The 16,303-nt window shown below is 46.1% G+C and overlaps 1 protein-coding gene and 1 long non-coding RNA gene across 5 annotated transcripts in view; both read right to left on the bottom strand.

The window, feature by feature from the left end:
• CNNM2 (cyclin and CBS domain divalent metal cation transport mediator 2) overlaps positions 1–5,580 on the bottom strand; it is a 172,041-nt gene extending 166,461 nt beyond the window's left edge. Inside the window, exon 1 of one of the 4 annotated variants that reach the window (XR_005244218.2) lies at positions 2,652–5,580. Coding sequence is in view for 3 of the 4 variants with exons in the window: in XM_073019307.1 (XP_072875408.1) it covers positions 2,652–4,272 (1,621 nt within the window). In the remaining variant the exon portion in view is untranslated. The remainder of the gene's footprint in view (positions 1–2,651) is intronic. The other 3 variants (XM_073019307.1, XM_007963996.3, XM_007963997.3) reach the window with 3 other exon arrangements.
• Positions 5,581–7,051: 1,471 nt separating this feature from the next.
• On the bottom strand, positions 7,052–15,967 carry LOC140712424 (uncharacterized). Its single transcript, XR_012094043.1, has 2 exons — positions 13,105–15,967; positions 7,052–11,950 (listed from the first exon to the last, which is right to left on the bottom strand). It is a non-coding gene; the product is annotated as an uncharacterized lncRNA (long non-coding RNA).
• Between the last annotated feature and the right edge of the window lie 336 nt (positions 15,968–16,303).

Genomic DNA, 16,303 nt, shown 5'->3' with positions numbered 1-16,303 from the left:
TCAAAAAAAAAAAAAAACTCAGACATAAAAAGAGAACCAATATAACCGACAGTAAGGTTAAAGTAACCAAACTAATTTTAAAAAAAAAAAAAATCCAAGAAAGGGAAGGTGAAAAAAATCAATTATTCCCATAGTTTAAGTAACAAATATCCATTCTGTCCTTTTAAGATCATGGCTTAAATTTCCCATTTGCAACCAACTATCTTTGTCTGCTCTTCCGAATGTGCCACTAGCTTGAATGTATGCCTTTAACTTGGACTATCTTCTTAACCAAATACATCATTCTGGTTAAAGACAAAAATAAAATCTTGTACATTATTATTTTTCTAGAATTCATGGGGAAATATTAGTAATTCCATTATTTAAAGAATACATTTCAAAAAAATACTAAGTGGTAATTCTGAAGGAAAAAGAGCTCCTCAAGAAAATAAATCCATCAAGAAAAATTGTTCAAGGTCAATCAAGCACAAATTTCAAAATAATACAAATTTTGAAATTTTGAGTAGGGGCAGGATTAAGGAGCTGTGAGGTGAAAAATGAAATTCTCAAGGTAAAAAGATACAGAAGTGAAGAAAAGACTTCAGCAAGAAGTACAAACTAGTGTCATCAATTCATGAGTAAATGTGCAAAATTCTAAGTAATAAAAAACTCAAGCAATCACTCACCTGTATCAATATTGGGAAATTTAGCAATAGAAAGACATTTAGGGGAATTTCCAAACATTCCAACATATCTTTCTGTATTACAGATATTACTGCAAAATGAAAGAAGTTAGATGCTCTAATTAACAACTTAATGGTGAAAGAATGACACCCCCAAAAGAAGCTATGTCACCTAGAGATACTGGACATTTTCTTTTTACTATTTAAGAAACCAGAACCTCCTGCTTTTAAATGCAAATTTACCAATCTTCAAAACACATTCTGCTCTTTTCCTTTGTATAAAAATTATTGCAATGTGGCCGGGCGTGGTGGCTCACGCCTGTAATCCCAACACTTTGGGAGACCGAGGCAGGTGGATCACGAGGTCAGGAGATCGAGACCATCCTGGCTAACATGGTGAAACCCCGTCTCTACTAAAAATATAAAAAATTAGCCAGGCATGGTGGCAAGCGCCTGTAGTCTCAGTTACTTGGGAGGCTGAGGCAGGAGAATGGTGTGAACCTGGGAGGCGGAGCTTGCAGTGAGTGGAGATCGTGCCACCGCATTCTAGCCTGGGCGACGGAGCAAGACTCCGTCTCAAAAAAAAAAAATTACTACAATGAGATCCTGTTCTAAAGAGGGCATCATTCAACCAGAAAAATGGAATTAGGACAACCATATGCTCTTTGAGTATGTTCAGATCATCATATCCAGTGAGCTGTCACTAGGTACATATCACCTTCTTCAGAGGAGAGACTACTACCAGTGATCAAAATTCTATTTGAAGAAGGAAAACTTGGTTTTGAGGACTATCAGGTCACAAAAGGTTACATACACATTTCAATACCCGCACATGCACTAGCATCATAATAATTCAAAAACTCAGCATCCCTTGGTTTTCAAATAACACTATTTGAAATAGTGGAAACATTTTACTGGAAACATTCAGAACTTCAATAATAATAGTACGAGTTGCTATTTACCTGTTCATTATATGGTCAAACGAACAAATACCACAATGCAAGAAATGATGTGCTGTATAATTTCTCACCTTGGAACAGTGAGAGTTGACGGAGACATACTTCAGTTTAATGTATCGGATGACCAAGGTGGAAAAAAGAACACTTTAAACTGAAAGAGTCAAGAAATACATAAGCCCCAATAGAGGGATTCATCCCACTGTTAAAGGTTCAAGCTTTCTGCCAAAATCACACTTGGTTTGGGCAACTGTAACTGTTGTCAGATAAACGTAAACAAATAGTGAAGAAGGCTACGGGACATACAGCCTCTTCACAAAAGGCTGGCTAACCGCTAGTCTTTCCAAGTTACATATTAATAATTTTAATTTAAAACAACAACAACAACAACAACACTTTTCTAGCTAAGAGAAGTCACATCGAAAATGGGTGATTTTTTTGGCGATACTTAGTTTACCCCACCCCTTACCCTCAAAGGCAGACCTCATCTTCCCGTAAGTTGCCAGGCAAGCAGGAACAGAAGCTATAGAAAATGCACTTCGATCTTTGAAAGGCCAGTGTGGATGTTTAAGGAGAAGGAAAACGACTGCACTGAGTTTACAAAAGCTATTTACATGTTTTCCAAATGCCTGTGATTAAAGTCAACCAAATGGCATGGCATCAGCCAGCCCCTACCTTCACCTACCCACTGAGAACCCAGACAATGAAGGCGGCAGACCCCTCAAGCACAGACGCCCCACACACGGAACCAAAAAAAAAAAAAAAGTGTCATGCACAGAAATTACACAGCCTGCTTTTTGATAATGGTAAAAAGTAAGTGATGGCAGTCTTGTGCTTTAAAATAACCTAGTAGCACTTACTAGTTCAATCCATCCCCAAATCCACGCCACCCTTTCAACTCTGCAATTAAGAGAGAGAAGGAGAAATCCCGGTCAACTCGCCTTGGGGGGTTGGTCTGAGGGTAGAGGGCTCAAGTAGGGAAGAGGATGGAGAGAGAAAGAGCAAGCCAATGAAAGAGACCAAAATTTCCCACCTTTCTTAAATTCTTCCAGCATAGCGTCCAACTTGGTGTCATTGAAAACAAAGTGCAAGGGGTGGTTATAAAATTTGGTGATGGTTTTCAGGGGAGTACAGTCATCTGGATCCACGAAGGCCAAGTCTTTGACGAACAGCAGGTCCACGATATTGGAGCGCTCCCCTTCAAACACTGGAATGCGGGTGTAGCCGCTCTCCATGATCTCAGACATGGTGTTGAAGTCCAGGATGGCTTCGCCAGTGATCATGAAGCAGTCCCGGAGTGGGGTCATCACGTCCTCCACCGTCTTGGTGCGGAGCTCCAGCGCCCCTTGGATGATGTTCAGTTCCTCCTTAACGAGGTCGTTGTAGGGGTCGGTGACCCGGAGCATCTCCAGCAGTTTTTCCCGGTTATAGACGGTGCCTATCTCCTGGCCTAGGACGCAGTCCAGCAGCTTGCTGACCGGGTAGGAAGCGGGGAAGGTCATCATCATGAAAAACTTGGTGAGGAAGATGGTGTTGGCCCCCACAGCCAGGCCGTGGCGGGAGCAGATGGCCTGGGGCACTATCTCCCCGAAGATGACGATGCCGATGGTGGAGACCACCACGGCCACGAGGCCCGAGCCGGCGATGTCGTCGAGCAGGATGGTGAGCGTGGTGTTGACCAGCACGTTGCCCAGCAGCAGTGAGCACAGCAGGTAGTTGCCCTGCCTGCGCACCGGCTCGATGCGCTTGGCGTAATTCTTCTCCTTCTCCGTGCCGCAGTTCTGCACGATGCGCAGCTCCATCGGGTCCAGGGCCATGAGCCCCAGGTTGAGGCCACTGAACATGCCCGACAGGCACAGCAGCAGCGAAATGAAGATCACCTGCAGCCAGAAGGGCAGCAGGAACTTCTTCTCTTCGCCTACGATCATCTTGGTGTCCTCGCCGTCGTGGTAAATCCAGGTGGTCTCGGCCCACGGGGGTGGCGGGAGCCCGGCCACCCCCGAGCCGCCCTTGCCCCCGACGGCGCCACCCGCGGATCCCGAGCCGCCGGCACCCAGGGCGGGCGTGGAGAGCGACGTGCACAGGTAATAGGACTTGCTCTTCTCCATCTTGCGTAGCGGTTTGATCTCGATCTCGATGATGCCCGAGGTGCGGCGGTTGAGAATGATGTGGGGCAAGATGATGATGTCTGAGGTGCGGATGCCGCAGCGCTGGGGGCCGCTGTCCGGCTCCGGCGGCGCGGGGCCCCCCAGCCCGCGCTCCCCCGGGCTGTGGCGCCGCCGCTCGTGTTCGGTGAAGGCGATGCGGGACCACGTCTCGTTGTTGATGTTCTGCCCGTACACCCGCAGCTTGACCCGGGTCCGTTCGCTCACCCGCAGCGCCCCCCCTTCCATGAACGACACGTCGTTCGTGTCCTCCAGCCGCAGCCCGATGATCACCGTCTCCTCGTTCTCGCCCACCGCTGCGCAGCCGCCCGCGCCGCAGCAGCAGCTCAGCAGGAGCAGCGGCAGCAGCCGCCCCGCAGCCGCCTGCAGGACCCCCCGGCCGCGGGCGCTGAGACTGCGGCGCGCCGCCATCTTCCAAGTGGGCAGTGCGGCGGCTGCCTGCCTGCCCGCCATCTTTACTTTGGGTTCACAAGCGCCACAGCCAATCATAGGGTGGCTGCTCCAGCTGCGGCTTCATCCTTTCCACCCGGCGGCGCGAGCGCAGGTACCTGCCCCTGGGCGAGACTGCAACTGAGCGTCCGCGGCCAGTGCTCGGCAGTTCGCCTCCCTGACTGACACTGACTCGACCTCGGCCAGCTGAGGAACCCCGAGGCTCGCGGGAGGGGACAGAGGGAGGGAGAGGAGCGCCGGCTGCTCCCGCGAGAGGCAGGCCCACCGGCCAATCACAAGCGGGCGCCCGCCCTCCCAGCCAGGGGGCTGGAATGGGGGCGTGACCGTGTGCCGTTCTGCGAACCAATGGCAAGGTAAATGGGTGGGGCGATGAGAGCCACCGTCCCCCTCTGCACGCCAAGTTTCCAACTGAAAGGCGCGTGACTCTTGTGTATGTGCGAGGGGAGGGGGCGTGGCCAGCTGGGACTCGAGAGCCAGTCAAAGATGAGAGTTGTAGGAAAGGGGCGTGGCCTCCGTCCTGCTCCCAATGGGAAGGAGCCGTCCCCGGGGCCCGCGCTCCCCGGGGGACCCTGTAGTAGATCCGGGAGCCTGGACCGGCCGGGTTTGGACTAAAGCCCTGCGGCTCAAGGCGGCAGGTTCCCGATGCACTGGCTTGCTGGCTCTGCAGTTGTCAGTTCGTGGGCAGAAAGCCGCAGCGCCCTCCTGCCCCAGAGGCCCGAGAAGCCAACTAGAGGCGGCTTGGGATGCACACAGCCTAAAAAGCCGGGGCACCGGCCGCTGTCACCAACTCTACGTGCGCGGCGCTCCGCTGGGGTAAGCGGCGTCGGTGGCCCCGGCACAGCTGCAGACCAGCAGTCCTCGCGCCTCAAGACTCCTAGGATACGCGATCTCTGCGGCTCGCGATCACATGGCGCCACCTGCGGGCCGCACGAGCGCCCTGCAACGCTTTCCAGGTCTGCGGCATACCCCGAAAGGTGTACAGAAAGTTACGGATGGCTCGGTCAGAGGGACAGTTCCCCAAATTTGGTAGTCATAGAACCCCTACATATTATTACTAAAAGTGTATACTTCCTAGACCCTTTCCCATATTTACAGAGTGGGAAGGGCCCCGAATCTGTATTCCCAACAGGAACCCAGGCAAGTTAAGGAAATGGGAGGGTGGCAAGCATCCTATCCTAAACAGACCTACAGAGGCTCATTCTTAATCACACTGGCCAAACTCTGCTAGGGTCATAGGTCACTCAAGAGCAAAAAGTTCTGGAAACCTAGCTCCCCAGTACTCCCAACGTCACCTGGAGGTGACGAGGTAGCAAAGTAGCTGTCAAATTGATCTTTTCCTTGAAACTTAAAACATTAAAAATGTTTAATGTTTCTCTACCTCTTTTGTATTCTACAAGCACATTCCGGCCGCCCCCCCCCCCCGCCGCCCCCCCCCCCCCGCTTTTATAAATGCGTCAAACGTCTCTGATTAATTTCTGGTATGAGTAATTTCTGGAATTATTGCAGTGGCCTCCTAACTGATCTTCCCTCTTCGACACCTGCTCCTTTCCCTTCTTAACCCAGCAGCAAGTGATCTTGTCCATGAGATTCTGTATCTCCCTTGGCTGAAACGCCTCCACTGGCTTCCCATCTCATCCTAGAAAAAGCCAATGTACCTACATCATCCTAGTAGGCTCAAAGGTCTGCTACCTCTCGTTACTTCTCGGACCTCATCACCTGCTGTTCTCCTAGTGGAAGGAGACAGGTAATAAGCCAAATTAATTTCTCTCCAAGCTGTTTCTCCATCGCTCCAGGGATTTTCCCCTGCGAGACTTTGCACTTGCTGTTTGTTTCCTGGGCTTAGGACTCTCTTCCCCCAGATGTCAGCATAGCCTTTTTCACCTCCTTTAGTGCTTTGCTCAAAAGCCGTCTGATTTTAAACTTGTGGAAAACACTCCCTCTATGCCGCATCTACTTTATTTTTCTTCAAAGCAAAGATCGCTTTCTAATACACTATGTAAATTATTGATTTGGTTTGTTATCTGTCTCCTTCCACTAGAACTTAAGCTCCCTGAGGGCAGAAAGTGTGTCTGTTTGTTCACTGCTGTATCACAAGGGCCTAGAATAGTAGATATATAGATATAGATATGTCATATACATATGTATTATATTTTTATATATATATATATATATATTTTTTTTTTTTTTTTTTTTGAGAGACAGAGTGTCACTCTGTCATCCAGGCTGGAGTGCAGTGGCGCGATCTCAGTTAACTGCAACCTCCGCCTCCTAGGTTCAAGGGATTCTCTCCTGCCTCAGCTTCCCTAGTAGCTAGGACTACAGGCATGCACCACTATGCCCAGCTAATTTTTGTATTTTCAGTAGAGACGGGGTTTCACTCTATATTGGCTAGGCTGGTCTCAAACTCCTGGCCTCAGGTGATCCACCCACTTGGGCCTCCCAAAGTGCTGGGATTACAGGCGTGAGCCACCATGCCTGGCCCTAGATATTCTTTATTCTTTTTAAAAAAACAAAAAACAAGGTCACACTCTGTCATCCAGGCTGGAGTACAGTGGCACAGTCATGGCTCACTGCAGTCTCCACTTCCTGGGCTCAGCCTCCCAAGTAGCTGGGACTACCAGCACACGCCACCACATCTGCCTAATTTTCTTTTAATTTTTAGTAGAGACAGGGTTTTGCCATGTTTCTAGGCTGGTCTCAAACTTCTTGCCTCAAGAGATCCTCCTTCCTTGGCCTCCCAAAGTGCTGGGATTACATGTATGAGCCACCATGCCCAGCCAATGATAGATATTCAAAACAATATATGTAGAAGGTTAAATAAGTGAAAGTATTTATTCTGATTATTTTAAACAATGTCCTGAAACTAGTTTCCAGCCCTTCCATTTATGATGCTGCTTCCCCTACCCCAAGTCTCATACTGCTATATTTGAAAAGTAAGTTCAGATGAAGAAAACCACCTACAGGCTTGGCATGCATTTATAAGAATGGCATTATGGAAGTTTCGAAGGAAAAAAAATTATTTTTAAGAATATTTGGCAAAGGTTAAGGACAGACATGATCCTTCTAACTTAGTGGATTGAAAATGAAACCATTTTAACTTCATAAAAAGTGGAAATATTATAAATGTTTTTAAGGGAGCTAAGAGAGAAGACAGGCTCTCAAATGCTGAAAGTACACGTGTGGAATAGGAGTGAAGTGTGGGGAGGAGGAGCTTGCCAACCCTACAGACATCTCCTGTGCATTTCAGAGAAAGCTACAACAGGAAAATGTGACATTCAGCAATTTCGAAGCAAGTTAGAAATTCAGGACTTCATAGAAGAAAAAGGTCAGAAAGGACACCCAGACAACTTACAATATTTAAAAAAAAAACAAAACTCAAATTCACACAAAGGGTTGCTGAATGATCCTGGGTGGTTCTTGGGGGGTTTACTCTTCATGTATACTCAAGACACACAGAGCAATCTAGATGCCTAAGCCAAGTAATTGTTCCTTAGCAAGAGGGATCTTCCTTCAAGATTGAAGGCTGTTTGGCTTCTGGAGTTTCTCTCTCTCTCTCTTTTTTTTTTTTTTTTTTTTTGAGACAGAGTTTCACTCTTGTCGCCCAGGCTACAGTGCAGTGCAGTGCAGTGGCATGATCTCGGCTCACTGCAACCTCTGCCTCCCAGGTTCAAGCAATTCTCCTGCCTCAGCCTCCCACATAGCTGGGATTACAGGCACCCGCCACCACACCTGGCTAATTTTTTGTATTTTTAGTAGAGACAGGGTTTTGCCATGTTGGGCAGGCGGGTCTCGAACTCCTAACCTCAGGTGATCCACCTGCCTCAGCTTCCCAAAGTGCTGGGATTACAGGTGTGAGCCACCGTGCCCAGCTGTTACCCTCTCTTTAGCGAAGACCTGCTATAGAGCAGGCTTATGGTGACTTCCAGGGGCTTCCCAGCTCGTCCATTTGTTTAAATGGAGGGCACAGTCAACACCTGCCTCTAGGGATCTCTTCTGAAATCTGGAAGAAAAACAAAAATGAGACTCTTGAATTATGATATTTCACCTCCATAAAGGGGGACAAAAGGCCCAACATTGCTAAATGGTTGCTGCTGCTGCCCAATCCTATTTAAGTTCTGACGGTCTGACCTTGGGCAAGTCATTTAGATAAAGCCAGAACCACATACCTTCCCTAACTAACCCTACCTTTCCAGAATCCTTCACTAGATACTAAAAGGGAAGGGTGACTTCAATTTTCTCACCTGCAAAAGATAAGCTCCCAAGTCTCCAGGTTCAGGGATTTGGAAGGCATTGCGTCCAGACCTAAAAGTCTTTTAAAGTTTGGTGAGTTTGATTTTCTTAAAGATGGCAAGTAAAACACTAAATGTCATTCTACACATTTTGTTGCTCAACATAAAGCTGATTTTATAGAGAAACTTTTATTTTTTCCAAAAATTGCCTACTTATACAAAGTATTCGTATTTATTGCTTCAACGGTATCATTTCTTTTTTCTTTTTAGGGAACAGGGTCTCACTCTGTTGCCCAGGCTGGAGTGCAGTGGCACAATCATAGCTCACTGGAGCCTCAAACTCTTGGGCTCAAACTCAAGCAATCTTCCTTCCTCAGCCTCCTGACTAGCTGAAGCTATAGGCACAAGCTAATGCATCAGGCTCCAACAACGACATTTTAATCACACCAAAACACAAGATCTTGGCTGGCCATGGTGGCTCATGCCTGTAATCCCACAACTTTAGGAGGCCGAGGCAGGAGGATAACTTGAGTCCAGGAGTTCAAGACCAGCCTGGGCAACATAGTAAGACACTGTCTACCAAAAATAAAATATCAGCTGGGCATGGTGGCATGTTCCTGTAGTCCCAACTACTCAGGAGGCTGAAGTGGGAGGATCACTTGAGCCCAGGTGTTCAAGGCTACAGTGAGCCATGATTGTGCCGCTGCACTCCAGCCTGGGTGACAGAGTAAGACCCTATCTCAAAAAAAAAAAAAAAAAAAAAGGTTAGGCATGATAGTTCACACCTGTAATCCCAGCACTTTGCAAAGCTGAGGCAGGCAGATCACCAGAGGTCAGGAGTTCAAGAACAGTCTGGCCAACATGGTGAAAACCCGTCTCTACTAAAAATTACCCAGGTATGGTGGTAGGTGCCTGTAATCCCAGCTACTCGGGAGGCTGAGGCAGGAGAATCACTTGAACTTGGGAGGCGGAGATTGCAGTGAGCCGAGATGGCACCACTGCACTCCAGCCTGGGTGACAGTGAGACTCTATCTGAAACAAACAACCCCACAAGATCTGAGGAAAAACTAGGAAAATGCTGGAGTTAACCACACTTTCCACAGAGTCAAATCTGTATCAAATCTGTTCATCCTGAGAGGGATTTCTCTGAAGCAACACTATCCACTTGCTCAAATACATAGAACTCTTTTAGCTAAGATTTTTTTTCACAACAGTTAAAAAAAAAAAAGTAAAATAAAATCTGCAACACCATTTACAATCTCAAGAGGAGTTTTCCGGCCTCTTATTTAATGCTTTCCCTTTTTCCTCCTTTTTCTAAATATTTTCTGAACGTTGTTACTAGGTAGAAGAAGAGAAAAATGTGGCTTTTCGATGGAGTTGTGGGAAAAGCATCCTTCTTTGAGAAGAGCCACCCATGGTCCTTGGGTGCCGCTGTTCCTGGGAATAGGGCTGTCAGGTGCCCACATGGGAGGTCTTCTGTGCTCTGAGCTGTCACCTCCTCCCTTTCTCCACTGCTCCCTTGACCCTTCTGGGCTACTCAGAGAACAGTTCTGCTGCTAAAAGTCCACTGTTTGCCCTACCCCAGCACCCCTGCTCTCTGACTGCCAAGCCCTGCCACTATGGGATTTTCTAGAATCTTCTAGAATGCTCTTTATGCCTGGTTCTTCCAGCCTCCAGCTCAGCTGTGGACAAGGGTGTAAGCAAGGCTCTGAGCTTGGTTATCTTTATCACTGTGACTAAAACACTCAACCCAGGTCATGCTTTTAGGGAAACAGTTCACTTCCATAGTTTTAAAATGTTGAACCATATGAATATTACCTATTCAAAAGACTAATTTAAAACTACATTTGGGGAGTGAGAAACAGGTGGGAAATAAAGAAGACTCTGACAGGAGGATGGTAATTAGGAATAAGATGTCAGGAAAACAAATAGGTCCTGAATGTCCAATTCTGAGTCCTCCCATAAGACTCAGACCTGCATGGCGCTGACACCAGAGCTTCCATTTATGACTCTAGTCATAAAATATCAGCTTTCCCATACCAGCTGAGCTCATTCCCGTGGTCTTTTCTCCACAGCCTCTGAAGTTGGGCTAAAATTCGACTCCAATAAGTCAAATCCCCCCATGCAAAGACAAAACAACATGTCAGTCGGGAAAAAAACAAAACAAAACAAAACCACCCCTATTTTTAGTTCCTCTGAGATACCTATCTTTTTTATATTTTAACACCTCTGCTGGCAGGAACCTATTTATTTTAAATATCACTAAACTGAAGATTTAACTTATTTGTTTCCACTTATTAATACATTGCCTCAATTTTCTATGTCCTCTTTAAATTTTAAATAAAAAGTTTGTGTTTTCTCACCTCATTTATTTTTCCCCTCTTTTATTTATAAATTTATCAACTAATATATATTGTATATTTAATAACTTCCAAACCGTGTACTAGGCATTGCAGAGCTGCAATATGGAATCAGGGGTTACCCCAAAAACTTACTAGCAAGGAAGTTAGCAAATGTGTACATAAATAACTACATAATACAAGATAGAACATCAAATGTCTTAAAAAGAAGTAAAATAAAGTGGAAGGATTGAAGAACTTCAAGGAATAGAAGTTTTAGGTATATGCCGTGTCAGAGCTGTTCCAAAAAGGGTGTCTTAGTGTGCTCGCAGTGCCAGGTGCCATAACAAAATACCATAGACAGTGTATCAGTCAGGGTTCCCTAGAGGAACAGAACTTATATATATATATATGTCCTGTATATATTTTTATATATAAAGGTTATACATGGAGACTTTATATATATATATATGTAGGCTTTATATATATATATAAAGGAGTTTATTAAGTATTAACTTACACAGTCACAAGGTCCCACAATAGGCTGTCTGCAAGCTTGAGAAGCAAGGAGAGCCAATCTGAGTCTCCAAATTGAAGAACTTGGAGTCCAGTGTTGGAGGGCAGGAAGCATCTAGCACAGGAGAAAGAGGTAGGCTGGGAGGCTAGGCCAGTCTCACCTTTTCACGTTTTTCTGCCTGCTTTATATTCTCTGGCAACTGATTAGATTGTGGCCACCAGATTAAGGGTGGGTCTGCCTTCCCCAGTCCACTGACTCAAATGTTAATCTCCTTTGGCAACACCCTCACAGACACACCCAGGATCAATACTTTGCATCCTTCAATCAAGTTGACACTCAGCATGATAACAGGGCCAGGCACGGTGGCTCACACCTGTAATCCTAGCACTTTGGGAGGCCGAGGCAGGTGGATTGCCTGAGCTCAGGAGTTTGTGACCAGACTGGGCAACACAGTGAAACCCAGTCTCTACTAAAATACAAAAAATTAGCCGGGCGTGGTGGTAGGCGCCTGTAGTCCCAGCTACTCAGGAGGCTGAGGCAGGAGAATTGCTAGAATCCAGGAGGCAGAGATTGCAGTGAGCCGAGATTGTGCTGCTGCATTCCAGCTTGGGTGACAGAGTGAGACTCTGTCTCTGGAAAAAAAAAAAAACTGTAACAGACGGGTTGGCCTATACAATGGAAATTTATTTTCTCACTGTTCTGGAGGCTAAAAGTTCCAGATCAAGGTCCAACAGGGTGAGTTTCCAGGGAAGCCTCTCTTCCTGGCTTGCAGACAGCCACTTTGTCCTCACATGGACTTTCCTCTGTATGTGCACGGAGAGAGAGCCAGCACTCTGATGTCTGTTCCTATAAGGACACTAGGCGACTGGATCAGGGCCCCACCCTGATGACCTATGTTAACCTTAAGTACTTCCTTAGAGGTTCCATCTTCAAATACAGTCACCTTGTGAGCTTCAGTGTATGAATTTTGGGGGGACACGGACATTCGATCCCCACCAAAGAGATTGAAAGATAAGAAAGAAGCCAGGCACGGTGGCTCATGCCTGCAATCCCAGCACTTTGAGAGGCTGAGGCGGGTGGGTCACTTGAGGTCAGGAGTACGAGACCAGCCTGGCCAACATGGTGAAACCCCATCTCTAATAAAAATACAAAAATTAGCCGGGCATGGTGGCAGGTGCCTGTAATCCCAGCTACTTGGGAGCCTGAGGCAGGAGAATCGATCCCGGGAGACAGAAGGTTGCAGTGAGCCAAGATCATGTCACTGCACTCCAGCCTGGGCAAAAGAGCAAAACTCCGTCTCAAAATAAATAAATAAATAAATAAATAAGAAAGAAGAAGGCATTCTACTGGAGAGAAAAGTGTGAGGTGAGGTTGGAAAGGGAACAGCATTTTTGGAACACCACATGGTTGAATGTGGTTCAATAGCCAATGAAGAGGAACAGCAGGAATAGTGTTGGCAAGTTGGTTGGGTGTGAGTTTGTGGTGTGTCGAATGCCACGTTTAGGACTTTAGATTTCATTCTGTAGGTATCCAGGAGTTACAGTAAAAAGTTTTTAAATAGAAAGGCTGTATTACAGGAAGATTAACCTGACAGGTACCACTGCAATGATGCTGAGGTCCTGCCGATCTAGGAATTTAGGAAACTCCTGCCACTCAAAGTAGAAAAAACCTAAACTGTTTACAACGCACTTTCTCATATATTATCTTGGACTGACCTTCACAATTAGAACTAAGAGCTATGCCACTTCTCCAGCCATATGTAGGACAAAGAAACAAAGATAATTACCTCACGTCACGGGAGCCAGAAGAAAACCAAGGTGGGGCCGGGTGTGGTGGCTCATGCCTGTAATCCCAGCACTTTGGGAGGGCGAGGCGGGCGGATCATGAGGTCAAGAAATCTAGACCATCCTGGCCAACACAGTGAAACACCGTCTCTACTAAAAATACAAAAATTAGCCGGGCGTGACAGCACATGCCTGTAGTCCCAGCTACTCGGGAGGCAGGAGAATCTCTTGAATGCGGGAGGCGGAGGTTGCAGTGAGCCGAGATTGCGCCACTTTACTCCAGCCTGGGCGACAGAGCCAGACTCCATCTCAAAAAAAATAAAAAGAAAACCAAGGTGGGGCATCACAGCCTCTGTTCAGGAAGTCCACACCTGGATTGGTGATACTGCTGCTGTGGTCTCTTGCATGGTTTCCCAGGTTGGCCTGGACTCCTGATCATAGGCTAGATTTCCTGATACTAATTTTTTTTGACTTAAAAACATTTTTGGGCCGGGCGCGGTGGCTCAAGCCTGTAATCCCAGCACTTTGGGAGGCCGAGACGGGCGGAGCCAAGACCATCCTGGGTAACCCAGTGAAACCCCGTATCTACTAAAAAACACAAAAAACTAGCCGGGTGAGGTGGCAGGCGCCTGTAGTCCCAGCTACTCAGGAGGCTGAGGCAGGAGAATGGCGTGAACCTGGGGAGGTGGAGCTCGCAGTGAGCTGAGATCCGGCCACTGCAACCCAGCCTGGGCCACAGAGCGAGACTCTCTCTCAAAAAAAAAAAAAAAAAAAAAAAAAAAAAAAAAAAAAAAACTAGGTGTGGTGGCAGGCGCTTGTAATCTCAGTTACTTGGGAGGCAGGGGCAGGAGAATTGCTGGAATCCCGGAGGCAGAGGTTGCAGTGAGCCGAGGTCGCGCCACTGCAGTCCAGCCTTGGTGACAGAGCAAGACTCTATGTCAAAAAAAAAAAAAAAAAAATTAACATGGTTTGAGGCTTAAACTGGGACAGCCCCAGGCAGACTATGTTCACATGATAATTATCGTGGTAAAGGTGACCACCCCCTAGTCAAGAAAACCCCTATATATCCCTTCTAGACCACTAGACCACACCCCTCTCCCTCTACTCCAGATGTATCCACTAGCCTAACTTTTTTTTTTTTTTTTTTTTTTGAGACAGATTCTTGCTCTGTTGCCCAGGCTAGAGGGCGGTGGTGCAATCTTGACTCACTGCAACCTCCACCTCCCAGGTTCAAACAATTCTCCCACTTCAGCCTCCTGAGTACCTGGAATTACAGGTGCACACCACCACACCCAGCTAATTTTTGTATTTTTAGTAGAGATGGGGTTTCACCATGTTGGACAGGCTGGTCTCGAACTCCTAACCTCAAGTGATCTGCCTGCCTCAGTCTCCCAAAGTTCTGGGATTACAGGTGTGAGCCACCGCACCCCTGGAATATCCTTACTTTTATAGTAATCATTTCCCTTTTTAGTTGCTATATTCTTAAAAGCAAGGAAAGCAAGGACAAACCATATAATACAATGGTATAGGAGTCAGAACAAGTTCTGGCCTTTGTTCTAACATTTATTAGAATGTGATCCCAGCCAGGCACGGTGGCTCATGCCTGTAATCCCCATACTTTGGGAGGCCGAGGCGGGTGGATCACTTGAGCCCAAGAGTTCCAGACCAGCCTGTGCACTATAGGAAGACCCCATCTCCACAAAAAATACAAAAATTAGCTCCGTGATGGTGGCGCATGCCTGTAGTCCCTGCTACTCGGAAGGTTGAGGTGGGAGGATCACTTGAGCCCAAGAGGCAGAGGTTGCAGTAAGCTGGGATCGCACCACTGCACTCCAGCCTCGGTGACAGAGCAAGACCCTGTCTCAAAAACAAACAAAAAAAGTGATCCCATCATTTAAACCATTTGAATATACTCAGCCTCAGTTTTCTGTAAAATTAGAAAAATCAGCATTGTAAGGGAGGCATAAGGGAGTTTAGTAAAGAAACAACGTGGGGTATTTGGTTTTTATCCCACACAAACCAATGAATCTTCCTCATAACCATGAGAAATCGCCATCTTTAAAGAGTTGAGCTGGCTTCATGGGTTCCTGCTACATTATTTAAAAGCAAAAATAAAAATACCTCCTTTGCAGCATTTCCTTAGTTAGATCCAGTTGAAAGGAATAATAAGGTTAATTTTAAAAAGAAAATAAGGACAGTTAATAAAAGATTAACTACAAAGCCTAGAAGCCACACAAATCATTCTGCACTTGCTGTGCAAACCTCTCCTCCCTGGCAACTTGACATTTGCTTTCCAGAGTAGGCTCATTTAATATTCACAAAGAAAGTTATGTGATGGGAGCTTGTTAACTCTGAGAACAGAGAGTAAGCTGTCCAGGCCACTTCACCTGACACAATTAGGCTCTGAGTTGTAGGTCACATTACCATAAGCAGCTCTAGCACTCTCTGGTGTCCTCCTGTGAGCATCCCTGCAAAGCTCCATGTGCCCTTCTTGGTTACTGCTTGTAATGAATTAAATATATGTTAGTGCCGCTGACTTCCATCAGCTGAGCTATGATGGGAAAAAACCTCACTTGTAACATTGATGAAACTGTACTAGTTCTAATCCTTAAAAAAGGGCCACAAACTCAAAGGCCTACAGGGGTGAGTGAAGTTGACTTGAGGTGGGGATGGTGGCAAACTGTCTAAAGGGACATGCCTTGTCTGAAGGGGAACCCATTACTCAGCTATGCCCATCACAACTATGCAGAAATGTAGGGCTGCTATTGCCAGCATTTTCGATTTTTCAAGAAGCCCCAAATTCATATATATATGTGATATATATGATATATATATCTCATATATATGAAATATATGCTATATATGAAATATATATTTCATATACATGATATATAGAATATATATGAAATATATATATTTCATATACATGATATATATAGAATATATATGAAATATATGATATCTATATCTATGAAATATATATTATATATATGTGAAATATATATTTATTATTATTATTATTATTTTGAGACAGAGTCTTACTCTGTCACCCAGGCTGGGAGTGCAGTGGCGTGATCTCAACTCACTGCAACCTCCACCTCCCAGGTTCAAGTGATTCTCCTGCCTCAGCCTCCCAAGTAGCTGGGACTACAGGCACCAAACGTGGCTAATTTTTATATCTTTAGTAGAGATGGGGTTTCA

This window comes from Chlorocebus sabaeus, chromosome 9 (genome assembly GCF_047675955.1).
Source record: "Chlorocebus sabaeus isolate Y175 chromosome 9, mChlSab1.0.hap1, whole genome shotgun sequence".
NCBI lineage: Eukaryota > Metazoa > Chordata > Mammalia > Primates > Cercopithecidae > Chlorocebus > Chlorocebus sabaeus.
The sequence above is the reverse complement of the archived record's forward strand: the minus strand, read 5'-3'. Positions and strand labels throughout refer to the sequence as shown.